Source organism: Lolium rigidum, chromosome 5 (genome assembly GCF_022539505.1).
Source record: "Lolium rigidum isolate FL_2022 chromosome 5, APGP_CSIRO_Lrig_0.1, whole genome shotgun sequence".
Classification (NCBI taxonomy): Eukaryota; Viridiplantae; Streptophyta; class Magnoliopsida; order Poales; family Poaceae; genus Lolium; species Lolium rigidum.
This window is the reverse complement of record NC_061512.1, coordinates 12841513-12859055: the sequence shown is the minus strand read 5'-3', so window position 1 is coordinate 12859055 and position 17543 is coordinate 12841513. Positions and strand designations below refer to the sequence as shown.

The 17543-nt window shown below is 46.7% G+C and overlaps 1 protein-coding gene and 1 long non-coding RNA gene across 3 annotated transcripts in view; one reads left to right on the top strand and one right to left on the bottom strand.

Moving 5' to 3' along the window:
* Positions 1-894: 894 nt before the first annotated feature.
* The window catches only part of LOC124653554 (carotenoid 9,10(9',10')-cleavage dioxygenase-like), a 55450-nt gene continuing 38801 nt past the window's right edge, over positions 895-17543 (top strand). The window contains exons 1-14 of one of the 2 annotated variants that reach the window (XM_047192611.1): positions 895-1284; positions 2574-2644; positions 5553-5567; positions 5860-5971; positions 6813-6912; positions 7035-7097; positions 7309-7419; positions 7507-7691; positions 7893-8031; positions 8221-8338; positions 8417-8518; positions 8646-8897; positions 8985-9096; positions 9256-9464. In XM_047192611.1, the coding sequence (XP_047048567.1) occupies positions 1048-1284; positions 2574-2644; positions 5553-5567; positions 5860-5971; positions 6813-6912; positions 7035-7097; positions 7309-7419; positions 7507-7691; positions 7893-8031; positions 8221-8338; positions 8417-8518; positions 8646-8897; positions 8985-9096; positions 9256-9282 (1644 nt within the window). In that variant the 5' untranslated portion in view covers positions 895-1047 and the 3' untranslated portion in view covers positions 9283-9464. Of the gene's footprint in view, positions 1285-2573; positions 2645-5552; positions 5568-5859; positions 5972-6812; positions 6913-7034; positions 7098-7308; positions 7420-7506; positions 7692-7892; positions 8032-8220; positions 8339-8416; positions 8519-8645; positions 8898-8984; positions 9097-9255; positions 9465-17543 lie in introns of those variants that run through there. The other variant, XM_047192612.1, reaches the window with a different exon arrangement.
* LOC124653555 lies at positions 13182-14516 on the bottom strand. The gene is made up of 2 exons (XR_006987967.1): positions 14466-14516; positions 13182-13403 (listed from the first exon to the last, which is right to left on the bottom strand). It is a non-coding gene; the product is annotated as an uncharacterized LOC124653555 (long non-coding RNA).

The following is a 17543-nucleotide window of genomic DNA, read 5'->3' as shown; positions in this document are numbered from 1 at the left end:
GATCTCGTAGTTGCATGTTGTAGCATGACCTTCTACAGGTTTCAAAAACATCGAAGACCGATGTAGCACGTTGGTGTCACTGTGCGATCCCGCCATGTCAAAGAAAGAATGCCAAATCCAGAGGTCATAATATGTGAAAAAAGACGGGAAGCAACAACATCATGTAGTCGCTTCCAGGTGGGTAGCCGCATCGCTCTTCGCTGCACCCGACGTCCCCGCAACACCGTATTAAGCCGCGCTGGATGAAAAACTATGGTGGCAGGGAAACTCAAAACTGATTTAGAAAAAAATCTTTTTTTAATGTACATAGACATGTACTACGTGCGCACATAAAGTTTCACATAAAATCAATAATTTTTGCATGCTGTGCGAGAAATAGACTATTTTAGCACCAAAATTTTATGTTTTTTAGACATGACACAAAACATCTCATTTTTGCTGAAACAACTTTATAAACAACATGTAACATATCAAGATATACATGAGACATTTTTTAAATATATATAAAATGCATATAAAATAATGGGTGCATGCACCCGGGTGCAGAAACACCCTGTCCGGCTGCTATGGTTACGTAGTTAACTAAGTTGGGTCAAAACCAGTACCCGTGAGAAAATTTGCTAAATTAAACGTGGATCACAAATACTAAATATCAAGAGATGCGTGATTGTTAAATCCATCGCGACTTGAATGATTCCAAAGAGGTGAGGTGAGCAGGCCGGACAAATCGATTTCGTAGAAAAATGTACAATCTGATCCTGGACTGACTGTTCAATGAATCCAAATAAGCATCTCAAAAGATCCAAATAAGTTTTTGGACGATGAGATTCCACGACGCGGCCAATCAGGAACCACCACTCAACTACTGACTAATCGAGGCCATTGGCCATTGCCGTCCTCCTCCCTCATCTCCTCCTCCAGTGGCTGGCTACAAACCAAGTATCGCCGGACCGAACCAACTCAAACCAATGCGCTGAGCATCTCCCCGCCTCCCACACCAGCCAATACCATCCACCAGTACCAGTAGCCAGTCCGCCGGCGGCCACCATGGGAGAAGCGGCGGCGACTGCGGTGGAGGATATCAAGAAGGGGACGGCGGTGGTGGTGCCGGCGCCGCGGCCGAGCAAGGGGGTGGCTTCCTGGGCGGTGGACCTGCTGGAGCGCCTCGTCGTCCGCCTCGGCCACGACAAGACCAAGCCGCTCCACTGGCTCTCCGGCAACTTCGCCCCCGTCCAGGACGAGACCCCGCCCGCCGCAGGACTCCCCGTCCGCGGACACCTCCCGGTATGCACCCCTCCCTTCTTCCCCTATCTATCATCCTTCTTCTCCGACCGGCCACCGTCAAAATATGTTCTTTGATATGAAAACAAATCTCAATTTCCCTGTACCTCTACTGTACAATGATTCTTATGGATCCTTAGAACCGATTCAGGTCCAAATCCTCAGGTGCATCTCTGGTCAACCATGAAATAGTTGTATCCATAGATTTAATTGATAAACTCCAGACACTCTTAGTCAACACACCAGACACACCTGAATTAAATGCTTGGCGCCTTGTTTATAATATGACTCCCAGCAAACATTTGGCACCAAAAAGTTCCAGTTTGTCATGAACAGGCTGAGTACCTTTACTTCTTTCTTGTATGCCAACAACATCGGTAGACAAAACTAATTACTTACTATTATTGTGATGTTCTTGTCTCCTCCTATATCTATGGGCCTGTTTGGTTTGTGTCCCAATCTCACCCTACCCAAAAAATTGGTCATGCCAAATATCCTCCTACCTCTTTGGTTTGTTGCCAATTATGTGCCTGCATATTGACCACTTATTGATCCTTCAGTAAAACCAGCCAGAATTTTGGCAGCACATGGGCGGCAGAATCCTGAGCCAAAAAGTTGGCTAGCCAATTTCGGTAGGGAGATTGCAGGAACAATCCAAACACAACCTATGTGTCTGCATCCTGACATTGGGGTTGATTTCCCCCTTTGAATATCTGGAATCAAGTTTCAGTCACAAGACAGTGATCTGTGAAAAATGTCTATGAGGCCACCATTATGAGGATTAACACGGTCCTCACCACATTCGCAAACAGGACGGTCACTCTAGCCTCTAGACCTCCAGATTTCGTGCATGTTGCAGCTTTCTCGGACTCGAAATCGTAATTCCAAATGGACAGGCCATTGTGAGAACTGAAATACACCCTTGCTAACCATGTGTCCACGAGTATATGCACAGTTCCTTGTTGTGGCCAACATATCTTCTTGTCTTACCTTACTCGTTACCCTTTATCTTCACTAGTTTGTTCGACCTAACTCTGGTAGTTTGATCAAACCTTCTTGTAGAAGAAATTACATTTCTTTCCAGCAAACGAGAAAAAAAAACCATTTTTGGTAACAGACTCTGTAAGAACAACTTCTATGCTAATTTGGTGAGAAATAATGAAATACACCTTTCTTGGATGAACTCTCTTCTACAGTTCCTGGAAAAACTTCCCTTTCTTATGAAGTCAGCAGCTCACTAGATTATCCTTTCTTTTCCTCATGGTATTCCTTTTTGTTGTTGTTGTCTACAGGAGTGCTTGAACGGAGAGTTTGTCAGGGTGGGGCCTAACCCAAAGTTTGTCCCCGTGGCTGGATATCATTGGTATTCACTCTTTACTTGTCTAACTATTCTTTCTTCACCTTAGAGATACTATACTGGTCATGCAGCTCTTCCCAGCAAAAGCATAAACATCACTGTGTGGTACTAAGGGCATAAACGTGCACTGTTATTTTCATTCAATAGTGCGAATACAATTTTTCGCGAAAACGCAAAAGCATTGCGTTTTGATGCATTGATAGAAAAGAAGGTTATATGTACAAGTCCAAAAAAGGACCAACACCACGCCATACAACTCAACCCAAGAAAGCTAATCTAAGGGAGTAGTTGGCGAAGACCTCGGGCCCCCGCGTCCGCCCACTGCCGCGCCTCGGCCCTGATGTCCTCGAACAGGGAAGCCACCGAGGGACGCGCATTGTCGAAGACTGTAGCGTTCCTATGCTTCCATATTCCCCATGCAGTGAGCATGATCAGTGACGAGGTACCCTTGCGCAGCTGGCGAGGAGCTATCCGCACCGCCAGCAACCACCACTCCGCGAAGTCACCCTCAACCGTGGGTGGCCCTGAGGTGGATCGAATCCACGACAGGACCTCATACCAGATAGTCCTGGAGAAGGGACAACCGGTAAGAATGTGCGCCATAGTCTCCTCGGACTGGTCGCACAACGGGCATCGCGCAGCGTGTGGTAGACCACGACGCGCAAGCCGCTCGCTCGTCCAACATCTGTCGAGGCAGGCCAACCATATGAAGAACTTCACCCTAGGCGGCGCCCAGGATTTCCAGTTTAGCTCCCACGATCCTGAAGTGACCGCCCCCTGGAAGAGGGTGTCATAGCAGGACCGGGAAGAGTACTGAGAGTCCGTTGTCCAGCGCCAAATCATCCTGTCCGGCTCCGTCGATAGTTGAGCATCCCTGAGTCTGCTCCACAGTTGGACATATTGCCAGAGCGCCAAAGCGCTAGGCGCACCAACTATGTCAGAGATCCAACTGCGCTCCACCAGCGCCTGCTGCACGGTACGCTGCCTCCTACGGCGCTTGGGGATCAGCGCATAAACTTCTGGCGCTATCTCCCTGATGGATTGACCATCCATCCACCTATCCTCCCAAAACAGGGTGGACGTCCCGTCGCCTACCACCATGTAGGTGGAGGCAGCAAAGACATCAAGCTCTGCCTTGGAGAACTGCATATCGAGCCCGCGCCAAGGTCGCAGGGGGTCAGTCCGCATCCTCCACAGCCAGCGGACCCTTAGGCTGATAGCGGTGCGGGCAAGGTCCGGGATCCCCAATCCACCGAACCGGAGCGGACGACACACCCTAGACCAGTTGACATGGCAGTGTCCGCCACTGGCAGTCCTGCCTGCCCACAAGAATCCGCGTAGGATCTTGTTCACTTGCTTAAGTGCTTTCTTGTTGATGGCAAGCACTATGAGCTGGTGCAGCGGTATGGCCGCGAGCACCGAGCGGACAAGTGTCAAGCGCCCCGCCCTAGGCATCATGGATGCCTTCCAGGTAGGCAGCTTGTCTGCCAACCGATCCACCACAGGCTGAAACGCCTCACCCGACAACCGTCTGATCGGTAGAGGGATGCCAAGGTACTTCACCGGGAAGGGTGCCAACTGGCACTCCATAACGGTGGCCGCACCATGGGCCTCCTCCTCCGAGCAGGCAATAGGGGATACCGAGCACTTGGCGAAGTTGGTATGCAGTCCCGACGCCTCCCCGAAGAGCTCCAAGATGCCGCGGATAGCACGCAACTCAGTCTCATCCGGATGGCAAAAGATGACCACGTCGTCGGCGTAAAGTGATACCGACGTAACCATCTCCCTCCGCGCCAAGCGTCGAAGGATCCCCAACTCGATGGCCTTAGCCAGCACCCTGTTAAGCATGTTCATGGCTAGCACGAACAGCGAAGGCGACAGCGGATCACCCTGTCTCAGGCCCCTCCTATGCCAGATAGGGGGCCTGGCTCGCCATTGAGCATCACCCTAGTGCTTGCCGTGGACAGTAGAATGGCCACCAACTCACAGAACCTCGGTCCAAACCCCATCTTACGGAGGACCTCAACAAGGAATCCCCATGAGATGGAGTCGAAGGCCCGCGCTATGTCCAACTTGAGCATCACCCGTGGCTCCTTCATCCGATGGAGGAACCTAGCCGTCTGCTGAACCAACATGAAGTTGTCGTGGATGCACCGTTTGCGAATGAAAGCACATTGGTTGCGATCCACCAGTGACTCCATCCGAGGGGCCAGGCGAGACGCCAGAGTTTTCGCCACCAGCTTGGCAAAGATATGTATCAGGCTGATCGGTCGGTAGTCACCCAGCACCGCCACATCCGGGCGCTTGGGCCCTGGAATCCGCGCCCGCACAACGTGAACAACTTATTGAAAGCTGCCATAAAATCCTCTTTCACTATCCCCCAACAACTTTGGAGGAACTCAGCCGTGAACCCGTCTGGGCCCGGCGCTTTGCCATCGGTCGGTAGTCACCCAGCACCGCCGCATCCGGGCGCTTGGGCCCTGGAATCCGCGCCCGCACAACGTGAACAACTTATTGAAAGCTGCCATAAAATCCTCTTTCACTATCCCCCAACAACTTTGGAGGAACTCAGCCGTGAACCCGTCTGGGCCCGGCGCTTCCGCTTTGCCATGGGGCAGCCGCCTAACAACCTCCCAGATCTCGTCCTCCGTGAACGCATCCTCAAGCTCGGATAGGTCCACTGGGTGCGTTCCCAGGAAGTCCAGATCCAGCGAGTATTGACGGTCCACAGGAGTGCCTAGGAGACCCTCATAGGGCGAATACAATTATATGTACCTTCTTTGATGCGCACACACAAGTGTGCACACGGTTTAATTGTGCTAGTAGTAAACTAGTATTATTTTTTTTGTAACACCAGTGCTCATCCTCACACACCTTCTAATTTATTTCCTATCTTGTGTTTTCTTTTTTGCAGGTTTGATGGAGACGGGTATGTGATACAATATCTTCTGTTTGAATACTGCAGATCTTAGCTGTAGCGTTGCACATTATTTTCTCCTTTTTTCAGTAATTTTTTCCATACCAATACCACTTATGTTAATGTTTCATGGCCACATTTGCCATGCTACAGATGAAGGTTTTTTGCATAAACTTCAGCATTCTATAAATTTAGCGTTTCAACATATAGTTTGCAATACTACTGCTCATGATTTTTTTGATAACTCAAACTTAATATAAACTTTTGCTCACGGTTACATAAACTTATACATCGTTCTTTACAGAATGATCCATGCAATGCGTATTAAAGATGGGAAAGCTACATATGTATCAAGATACGTGAAGACTTCTCGCCTCAAGCAAGAAGAGTATTTTGGTGGAGCAAAGTTTATGAAGGTAATCTTACTTTCTATTTATTAAATGACTTGAATCTTATCAGCTACTCAGTTAGTATTACGTGACGCTCAGTTGCCTCCATCTCCAACTGTGTTCTGTTTTTCTCATTCATGCTTGCAACTTTTATATTCTGTTAGTCAAGAATCAAGATTCTAACATACACCATAGACCATACATGCATTTAACCTAATCAACCATTTTTACTTGGTTAAGATAAGCTTACTTGCTTGATTAGAAAACCTGAATCTTCTTAACAGTTACTCAATTATTCCGTAACACTTGATTTTCTCCACCACCAGCTGTCTTCTATTTTTCTTTTTCAAGATCGTTGTTCTGTTTTCCCTTTTAATGCTTCCAACTGTTTATTCTGTTAATTAACATTCCAATATACACCATACATCATCTAACTAAATCCACAATTTTGCTGGTGAAGTTCTCTGATCAGCTTAGTGTCTTAATGGCATAACTAACCTTATACCTACCATGATTTTCTGTAGTATACGCTTGGTGTTTGCAAATATGTATGGAGTATATTTTGCCAGTTTTCAACTTTTGATACTCGAATTCCTGTTGAGGCCTCTCTTGTGTCATCTTAGTTTCTTGGTTGCTACATTGACTCTGTATGTTCGGATTTTGGATCTAGTTTTTATTGTGGCTGATGGCATCAATACATGATAATCCCATGATTCATATTTAGGTCACACCATCCGATAATTCAAGGCTAACATGCCTACTAAGTCTTAATTTAAATCTGTAACTCTCCACACCCGTTGGGCTTAGTGATGACCAGATATGAAAATTGGTTGTACACGCGTGTGAAGTTTTCCATCAATATTTACAGATTGGAGATCTAAAGGGCTTTTTTGGATTGTTTATGGTCCAAATGCAAGAGCTTAGGAAAAAACTTAAAGTATTGGATGCTACTTATGGAATTGGAACAGGTACCTCTTTGCTTCATGCAATCACTGAATGATGTCTATCTACATTTTTAAATACCCTTTTAATTTTTTTGAATCACAATTAAAAGGGTATTTATTTTTTGATCTGTTTCTTTCTTTTCCAGCTAATACTGCATTTGTATATCATCATGGCAAACTCATGGCCCTGTCAGAAGCAGATAAACCCTGTAAGTTGTCAGTCTGTTAGCACATTTCTTTTCTATATTCATGTGCATATGCTATTGGAAATAATTGGGCCTTAAATGTGGTCATGTTGGCAGCTACATGTACTGATTGTGAATCATTGCGTTCTGTTGTAATTTGTTATTATCCACAAATCTCACATCCATAGCAATGACCATGCAATTGCAGAACATGATTTTCTATTTTTGTTTTCAGACGTTGTTAAGGTCCTTGAAGATGGAGACCTGCAAACTCTTGGGTTGTTAGATTATGACAAAAGATTGAAACATTCGTTCACTGCTCACCCAAAGGTTGATCCATTTACAGGTACTTTACAGGGATATTGACAATCGGACTATTGCTTATTTCCTTTTAGGACAATTTGGATAAATGATGTGGTTATCCTTCTTTCAGATGAAATGTTCACCTTTGGGTACTCACATGAACCTCCTTATTGTACATACCGGGTCATCACCAAAGATGGAGTCATGCTTGATCCTGTGCCAATAACAATACCGGAATCTGTAATGATGCATGACTTTGCCATCACAGAGAATTATTCCATATTCATGGACCTCCCTTTGATGTTTCGACCAAAGGTACTGCACACTAGTAGTTGGCAAATTCCTTCTGTGCATTTTTTCCCAGTACAATTTCTTTACATTCTGTTAAAGGATGCCTTAGTCAACATTTGTTTCATAGCAGCATGGGATAGACATGTGTGTTTGCGTCCGTAATTGATATTTAGTTAACACTCCTTTATGTATTTTGGTCTCATTGTTCTTTATTCTTGTATAAAGGAAATGGTGAAGAATGGTGAATTTATCTACAAGTTTGATGCTACAAAGAAAGCTCGTTTCGGTATACTCCAACGCTATGAAAAGGATGAAAAAAGTATCAGATGGTTTGAACTCCCGAATTGCTTCATATTCCACAATGGTATACGACCTGTAACACTCAGCTTAGTACAATCTTTTTGTACCATCTGTCATGAATTCTGCATAGCCAGGGAATTGATGGATCATGTAATGAAAAGAGAAAGTGTTCTTCGTTGAAATTGTATATCAGCTTTTCATTCTTTCTTATCTTAGTGAACTAATCACAAGAAGCATCTCTTTTTTGTCACAGCTAATGCTTGGGAAGAGGGTGATGAGGTTGTTCTCATTACCTGCCGCGTTGAGAACCCAGATTTGGACAAGGTGAACGGTGAACAGAACGAGAAGCTTGAGAACTTTGGGAATGAGCTGTACGTATATACCTGCCATCTCAACCTTTATTTCAATTCCATGCAATCCAATGCTTGGCCTAATGTTACATCTTTTAGTTATGAGATGAGATTCAACATGAAAACCGGTGCTGCTTCACAGAAACAACTCTCTGTTTCCGCCGTAGACTTTCCTCGAATTAATGAAAGTTATACTGGCAGGTAATTCCACTGGACCTTCCAAATTCAGCGCAAGTTTTATTTCTTCTAGAAATGTGCTATCTTTAATCATTACCACCAACTCATGGATAAACATTTTCTGTTCTGTTACTTTGTTGATTGGACGCAGGAAGCAGCGCTATGTGTACTGCACGATCCTTGACAGCATAGCGAAGGTGACTGCTGTCATAAAGTTTGACCTTCATGCCGAGCCAGACAGCAGCAAGAAGCAGCTTGAGGTGGGAGGCAACGTGAGAGGCATATACGACCTGGGTCCTGGGAGGTTCGGTTCGGAGGCGGTGTTCGTTCCCAAGGTGCCGGGTGTGTCTGGTGAAGAAGATGATGGGTACCTGATACTTTTTGTGCATGATGAGAACACAGGGTACGTCACTCATGAATGTTGTTGCATGGTTTTAGTTAGTTGCTTGAGAAATGTGATTAATTTTGTGTGGTGTGGAACCGAATGCAGGAAATCTGAAGTACATGTGATTGACGCCAAGACAATGTCTGCTGATCCGGTGGCAGTTGTCGAGCTGCCGACCCGGGTTCCTTATGGGTTCCACGCCTTCTTCGTCAACGAGGTACTCCTAAAATGCTTTTCATCTTCTTTTCTGGTTATCTTTAGAGAGTTGCTACCCCAGCATTTTGCCAAGATTTAAATGTATATACGTATTTATTTGGTATTTTCATGTGACAGTTGGTTTAAGCTGAAGAACATTTTGCCTTGTGCTTTTTTACAGGAACAACTGGGACTACAGGAAGTGTAATTCTATACTTCTGTCTACACGGCTGAAGAACTATAAAAATAAAGTACATATAGACTGATATATAGGAGGTAATTAGCAGTACCCTCGATTATTTGTACAATGAATACTACATACGTACTATATAGAACGAGCTACAGGCTTGAAGTGAAATCATACAGGATTGTGATGATATTAAGAGATTATTAAGGCTTTCTAGCTAGCTACTTGGTCTGCAATGACCTGGCCGGCGTCGACGTGCGACGTCTTCTCTCCAGCCAACTCTGCCACCCGCTGCTTTCCCTCCTCCACGTAGTTCGGCGGGGTCGCTGCCGCGCTCCACAGGAGTGACAGCAGCGCGACTGCCCCGAGGGCGAGTGCTCCTGACGCCGCCATACCTATTCCTTCCAAAGCCACCAGCAGCGATGCTGGGACTAGCACCGGGCTGCAGAGCAGGAGCAGTGGCGCTGCCACGGCGAGCCCTGTGATGGAGACGGCCAGCGCCGTGATGGATAGGACGAGGAACCCGCCTGCGAGCGCTAGGAGCGAGGCCACTGCGAGCGACGACGGGCCTCCGACATGCCGCTCCTGGCCGTGGTCACGGTGGTCTGCCATGGCATAACTAGCTAGCTCTGTGCTCTCTCTGGATCCAAGATGAAGCTTACTAGATGTTTGGCTTTTCAGCCCAATTTTATACAGGAAGATGTGAACCGAGGAGGGGTACTACAGGTGGAGGCCGCCTGGGTGCCACCTGCCACACATGCTAGCTCGCTCGCTGGAGGCACCAGGGCGGGCTTGCTACAAGTTACAACTTGCCAAATTTCTTTAACTCCGGAAAGTAGATTAACTAATGAAAAATATATTTACATATATTACCTTTTAGCTTTTAGAAAAGGCTTCTAGTTTGAAACCGGGTAGTATCTATTACATGTACATCGATCAATATTTGTTAATTTCACCTCGAGACCCTGCAGAAGGAGCTGAGAGTTTTCATCACGTCCTTGACCACGTGTGGCTGGGTAATGTAGTCGATGCAGTAGGTTTCCAGCTCGGTGCAGCTGTGGCGCCCCGCCAGCTCCAGGGTGGCGAGAGCGTTCCCCGCCGCGATGTTCTCGGCTAGCAGGTTCTCGCATAGCCGCCTCATCCTCTCTAGACGGAACCGGCAAGCGGCGGCGAGCATCTCTTCGACCACCGTCATGGAAGAGTCCCTTCCATTAGAAGGGACTATTAGGACATCATCGATACGAGGTAGCTCATCGGTGTAGATGAAGTGGAGCAAGACTTTGAAAACTGAGGCTTTCATGTCATTGACCCTGACATGGTCCGTGCCGGTTGCTGATTCGACCAAGTCGTGTAGTGCGGGCGACCGTGTAGCGATCACGAGCCCGTGCGCGTGGATCTCGCTCTCCTCCACCAAGAACATGACGTCCCAGCCCTCCTTGCTTGCCAGCAGCTGCTCGAGATGCCACGCCATGTTTGAAGGTGGCACAGATACGGACGTCGGGGCTGCGGCGACGGTGTTGCTAGTGCAGGCTTCCGTGGTTACCTCCACTCGGCACTGTATGGTGAAAGAACCGTCATGTCCCACATATTGTGAATTGGCAGTAGCTAGCCACGGTGATTATCCCTGCCCAGCCATGCTTATTACATTTCCTGCCGGCATAGGTGTGTGTAAACTTACGGAAATAAGACGGCTTGCCACTTGGGTTGACGAGGTTGACAATCACCGACGCTTCAAGACTGGTATCATCATCAATCGATGGCCCGACGAAGAGGCCAATACACCCCTCGTACTCCTGCTCCCCTGATGGGTACACCGTCATCGCCCACTCGTGAGCCCCAAGTTGGAACTTGGTCTTGACGTACTGTCCAAGAACATTGTGTGTCTTCCTTAAGGTGCTCAAGCTTTCGATCCTGAACTCGTGCGTGCCGATCATCACGGCCGACGGGTTGTAGCGGGACGTGCTCATCGTCTCTCTATTGCTGTTGTTACCGGAGTAGGATGGAGATCTGTTGCGGGCCACAGCTCGTTTGGCTACTTTCCTGGTGGTCTCGTTTATATAAGAGGGGCATGTCATGTCAAGTTCCTTGTACTCCTCGCTTGCCTTCCACGGCATCATACACATCGGGGTCGGACGCCAAGTACTCGACGCATGAGGCCTCTAGGTGGTGGCATCTATGCCTGTTGTGCACTAGCATCAACGTTTCCATGACATTGTCGATTGCGATGCTCTCGGATAGTATGTTCTCGCACATTAGCCTCAGCCTCTCAAGGTCGTACAGATCCGCGGCCACGAGCAGGTCTCGTGCCATGGCTAAGGGGCATGCCTTGTTCTTGGGTTTGGGCAACTCGTCGGTGTAGATGAATTATAGCATAGCCCTAAAGGTCATGGCGGTCATGTCGACAACCCTTATGCACCGCATGGTCTTCTCCTTCATGTCTCCACGAAACTCGGCCGCGAAGACCGGCGACCGCATGGCGAGCACGAGCTTGTGGGCCCGGATCTTGGCCTCTTCCACGACGAACGTGACGTCCGACCACCACATCTTCTCCCGGAGCCTGTGGATGTCCTTGCTGAGGCTCGGCCATGGCGGCATGGAGACGAGGCAGCTTCTGGTGATGGGCCCCTCGACGGACTCTTCCCGGTGGACATCGACGGTGCAGTGGACGGTGAGGCGGTCGGCGTCCTTGTCGACGTAGCGTTCTTCGTGCTCACGGAACGCGTCGGGGACAGCGAGCTCCCAGGCGACGGCGGTGCTGGACCGGGCCGGGAAGACGTTGGGCTCCTCGCTGTGCCACTCGGCGCCGGGCCACCGGCCGGTGCCGCTGGGGTCGTCGATCCGGACGCTGGCCGTGGCGACGACAGCCTCGTCGGTCTCGTTGCGGGACAGCTCGAGGGAGACGGACACCAGGGTCACACCTTTTACTCGTGCCAGCTTTTCATGGAAGCGGCAGACGAGGGTCCAGAGAAAGCCGCCGGCGTCGAAGCTGCGGGACCTGACGGTGTTGTCGGCGCCGCCGAGGCGACGTCGTGTGGTGTAGCCGAGGATGTCGAGCTGGTGCGCGCCCCGGAAGACCGCCGTCCTGTGCGTCGACGACGTCTTCTGCGCCGCCGTGGCCATGGCGTGGTCGTGAGATCGTCTGGGCTGATCTGCTGGGCGCGCGCGCGTATATAAGAAGAGTCCGTGCCGTGCGTGCGTGCATCCGGCGGACCGATGTCGAAGAGAGTTCTGACGTTGGCGCATATGCATGACCAGATGTCCAGATGGATCACGTACACCGATGCATGCACGGTCCTGGACGGAGACACGGCCGACCAAAAAAGGAATACTTACTTACACCAGGACATCCTACGCTAGGGGGTTCTATATATCTGTCCTGCCCGTGTTGGACAGAAAGATTTTTCAGTACACGGTGTTGCTCAAAAACGCGTAGGAGAAAGACTAGGAAAACTATCCGTGCGTTGCTACAGGTTGATTTTTATAGAACATTTATCGGGGCATAAATAAATTTACTAATGAAAATGAAAATCAGTTTTTACTTGAAGAAACGAAGAAGGCCCAAAAAAAATTAGGGTCGCTTTCTTGTCGGATCATGCTACTGCGAAGAATGGAAAGTTTTGCACATTGCAATCCATGTGAAATCTCATTTTTAAAAGGTGTCAATGATAATAATATGTGCTTGACTACATAGTGGTCAGCCACTATTTAAGAAAAAAGTGGTCAGTTCGGATAGCCTACTTTAGGAAAGACACATAATCACGTTTCTTTACAAAAAAAAAAGGAACAGCTAATCCCGTGCATGCCAAACGCTAGGACCGCGCGTTTGCTCAAAGCCATGTGCTTTTCAGCCCATGGACCCGGTGGAAAAAAAAAAGACATGCATCCTATCTAACCCTGAAACCACGCAAATACAGTAGCAACATCCATCTTTTTTCCCAGATTTCTTCATTGCTGACATCAAATAAAAAGGAAACCAAAGCCTACATTGACGTCCAAGACCACCGTATCCTAATGTACAGAACCAGCGAAATCCATTATATAAAAAAGGAAGGAACTGCTGCAGAAGGAAAATCATCCCTGGAAGTATAAAGCTGATCCCAGGAAGAACATCGACTTCTTTCTTGCTTCCTCCTTCCTCCATCCTGTAGCATAAAGAAACATCCAGTGGCTTCTTACTTCTCCATCATACAACCAAAATGACTCCGAGAAGGAAATTAAGAGGAACTAAAGTACCCAGTTGGTAAAATATCATTTGAATAATGGACTAAGTTACTTCCTAAGGTTAGTTAACTAAAATTTTAAATTGAACTAAGTTACTTCCAGATGTTGATAAAAATATCATTTGAATAATGGACCAAGTTACTTTCTAACATTAGTAACATTTTAAATTGACTAAATTATTTCTAGAAGTTTGTAAAAATAAAGTTTGAACAATGCACTAAGTTACTTCCTGAGGTCAGTAAACTAATATTTTAAATGGAACTAAATTGCTTCCTGAGGTTAGTAAACTAACATTTTAGATTGAACTAAGTTACTTCCTGAGGTTAGTAAACTAACATTTTAAACTGAACTAAGTTACTTCGAGAAGTTGGGTAAAGATAAGGTCTGAACAATTGACTAAGTTACTTCCCGAGGTTCATAAAACTAACATTTTAAATTAAACCAGCTTACTTCCACAAGTTGGTATGAATAACATTTGAATAATGGATTATTTACTTCGAGAAGTTAGTAAAACATAACATTTTCAATTGGACTAGGTTACTTCCAGAAGTTGGTAATAATAACATTTAAATTGGATTAAATTACTTCCAGAAGCTGGCCAAAATTGGACCAAATTACTTCCAGAAGTTGGACAAAAACAACGGAAAGTAAGAAACTAGATCATGCCTTGCCAAGAACTAAACTTGATATAATAACACACATACTGCTCCGTTCATAACTTGCATATATAAGACATATGTCACACATGAATTACTTCCCCTCATATAGTAAAGCTACATCGAGCTACAAGCATATTAAAATGATGAAATTACTTTCATGTGCATATGGTCCTTCTTAACTTTGAATCAGTAGTTAATACTTAATACACTAAAATCAAACTGAAACATATGAATATGCACACATCCTGTCTTTCCTACAAGAATTGCAACAACAACAAAAATGACAATCAAAGCTGAATCAAACAAGAACATTAGGCAGCTTACATGTTGGGCAGTGAGTCCTCGTTTCCCTAGCCGGTTATGACAGATTGACAGTCCAAGTGAATAATAGGAAGAACGGGGCACCAGTGACCTCCAGACTACTAGCGTGAACTGGGCATCAAGTCTTCTCTACATCAGCAGTAAAGAAAGCAACGCACCAGTATGTCTTGCAGCAATGAGCCATAGAGCGGCGCGAAACAGCCGCACACTCCCACTCCGGCCGCCTCCAAATATTCGTTGTGTGGCTGATCCCCATATTAGTCGCAACTTCCTCATCACAATCACTAGATAGCCCACCACCGCTGACATACCTGCGGCCCTGCTGAATATCGGGATTCGCGACTGTTCTGCGTCGGCGAGCGTGTAGAGCGCCGCCTCTGCACGCTCGAGCGCTGCCTGGAGGACCTCGACGGAGTGCAGCCCGTGGTGGCTCGCCGCCACCCTGGAACCCGACGCCCGTGGCACCCGATGCGATACAGCGGCGCGGGCAGAGGTTGAGACGGCCACTTGGCGGCCTCCGGTTGGGCAGGCGAGGGTCAAAAGAAAAAACGGTTTTGCTATGTCTCAGCCAACTGAGAATTTCTTAAGTCTAAGTTACTTACAAAAATGTGCTTTGAGTTGCACTTTTCTGTTAAAAAAGTATAATTGCACTTTTATGACAGAAATGTGCAACTGAACCGAGTTGCATTTTTCTTTGAACTGTAGTTGCATTTTTCTGAGTTGACTGAGACTTAAGAAAATCTCATTCAACTGAGGCATAGGCACACCCAAGAAAAAAACCGGCCGAAACTTGGCAATCGCCACGCATATCCTCCCGTTTCCCTAACCCCGTTTTCTTCCTGGCGGCGGCGGCGGGTGAGCGGAAAGCTGGGCGTGAGTTGGGGCGAACAGAGGTGTGGGCAGGAGGAGGTGGAGATCGGAAGAGATGGGAGATTGGGGAAGGAAGTGGTGGAGGTCGGAGACAGTGGTCGACGGTGGCCACAGACAGATATGGGGGCAGGCGGCGGTGGTGGTCGGAGGAGATGTGAGACGGACGCCGCTGGATCGGGGAGGCCGTGGAGGAGCTCAGAATCAATTACGAGCAGGTGGAAGGAGAGCCGCATCAGTGGACGTGCGTGAAGAAGATGAGAATAATGGGTAACAACCTCCGAATTCAAGCGGATTCAGCGCAGGTAGTCACTCTGGTTGCGAAGATTGCAGGAAAGTAGACTATGACCTGCACGGGGCGGCATGCCGGCAGCGGAGGGCCACCACCTCTCCCCGCTCTATCCCCCTCCCCCTCTGACTTGTCCTATTGCAGAATCTGCTCCCTCTCTCAGTTGGGAAGACACCAGAAGGAGGCCTCCGTGTTGTGATGGGTTGAGGGAGGCGGAAGAACCAGCGATATAGGTGATGTTCTTCAGGCTGTCGTAGCACAAGCAGGGCGCAGCGACTATTTTTTATGTACAATGTGTTCTTCATCCTCATGTTAGCTTTTCACTTAGGTACATAATTAAGCTGCATGATGAAATGCTGCACCTACAATATCCGAGTAATTGACATTTTTTTACATGTTTCTTAGTTGGTTGGATTCAAACATTGCAGTGCCAATGTCGGCGCCTTGGCAAATGTGTCTCGACGTGAGTGGTGGTGTGAACACAACTTCAATGACCGTAGCTGTTACCTCGTGTGCGGCAATGGAGGCCCAGGTCAGCAACACACCCATTTCTCTCCATCTTCACCTCTAAACTTTGGACACCTTATTATACATATGAGTTGCCCTTTAATTCATTTAAGCGCTCGATGTTTATTTGCAGCCATACAGGAAAAATTCATGATCCATCCATGAGATTGGCATATAATGTACTTATTGCTTCGTGAATTTGTGTTCTAGGTACATATGTGTTGGTTCAAGAGCCATCGGAACTATCTACTTCATAGGAGTTGTCTTGGATCGTTAATTTTTTTAAGAAGATGCATTGGAATTACAGGATGGAGGATTTGATTTCCTTGACAAATTATGAAGGTTTCTATACTTATAACAACTTGCTGTTTGGTAATGCATTTTAATTTTAGTGTATATCATACTTAAGTTGAACGATGTTTCAATAAGTCAAAGCATATATTTGGGGTATTATTACTGACTCTTCACTTTAATTGCAGCGCCCGTGTCGGAAGTTCATCCATGGCTCCAAGATTAAGATATCTAATAGACACCTTTTTTATAATATGAAATATGAAATGATAATTAGGTACACTCCCCTACTTTCAGACCTAGAATGTTCAGCATGTCTGTTGCCTTCACTGTGTTTATATATGCCTATTTATTTTGGCAATTTTACAGCAGCTACTTACTGTGGTGCCAGAAAAAGCGACCAGTTCTTGGTATTGGGTTGCATCACTGTCATGACGGAGCAGTGCGCGTGGTGGCTGCAGTATCACTCACGCTCCCGAGGAACCAAGAAGCTTCCAACAGTTCAGTTAAATAGCTTCAGTTCCTCAGCTGAAACCTGTGTAAGAATTGTGGGAGACAGAGGCAAATAACCAGTTACCGCTTGATGGCGCTGTAGCCGTGGCTGCCGATGACGAGCAGATCTGCACCGTGCTTCTCGACTGCATTTCAAAGGACGTACCTCGGCTCCACTTCGATCATCTCGACCACACCCTGCACCTGTGAATTCCTCCCTATATCCTCTTGATCTAGGTAACCTCCAAACATACTGTTCTTTAGCTACATCTGTACTACTTTCATGGAGCTGCAAATGCTTGTGTTTTAATGATTTGGTAACAATCCATTAGATGTACATCTCTTTTTACTAGGTTTGCAGATGACTTTTGGAGGTTCTGGTTCGAGTTAGTAGTTGAATATTAGAGCTTGATGACTATAAGGATGATGAATATTTTTAATTGGCTGATTTGATTTTTTTCATATTTATTAGGTTCCTTTTTCATATTTGGGAGATGTTTGGCATCAACTATTTGGGGAACAGGAGATGGAACCATTTTGTGTGCTAGACATTTTGACCATGTTACGCATTTTTTTCTCATATTTACATAAGGCATGGCCTGGTGGGTATCTATCTATGTTTCGAAGTGGAATCT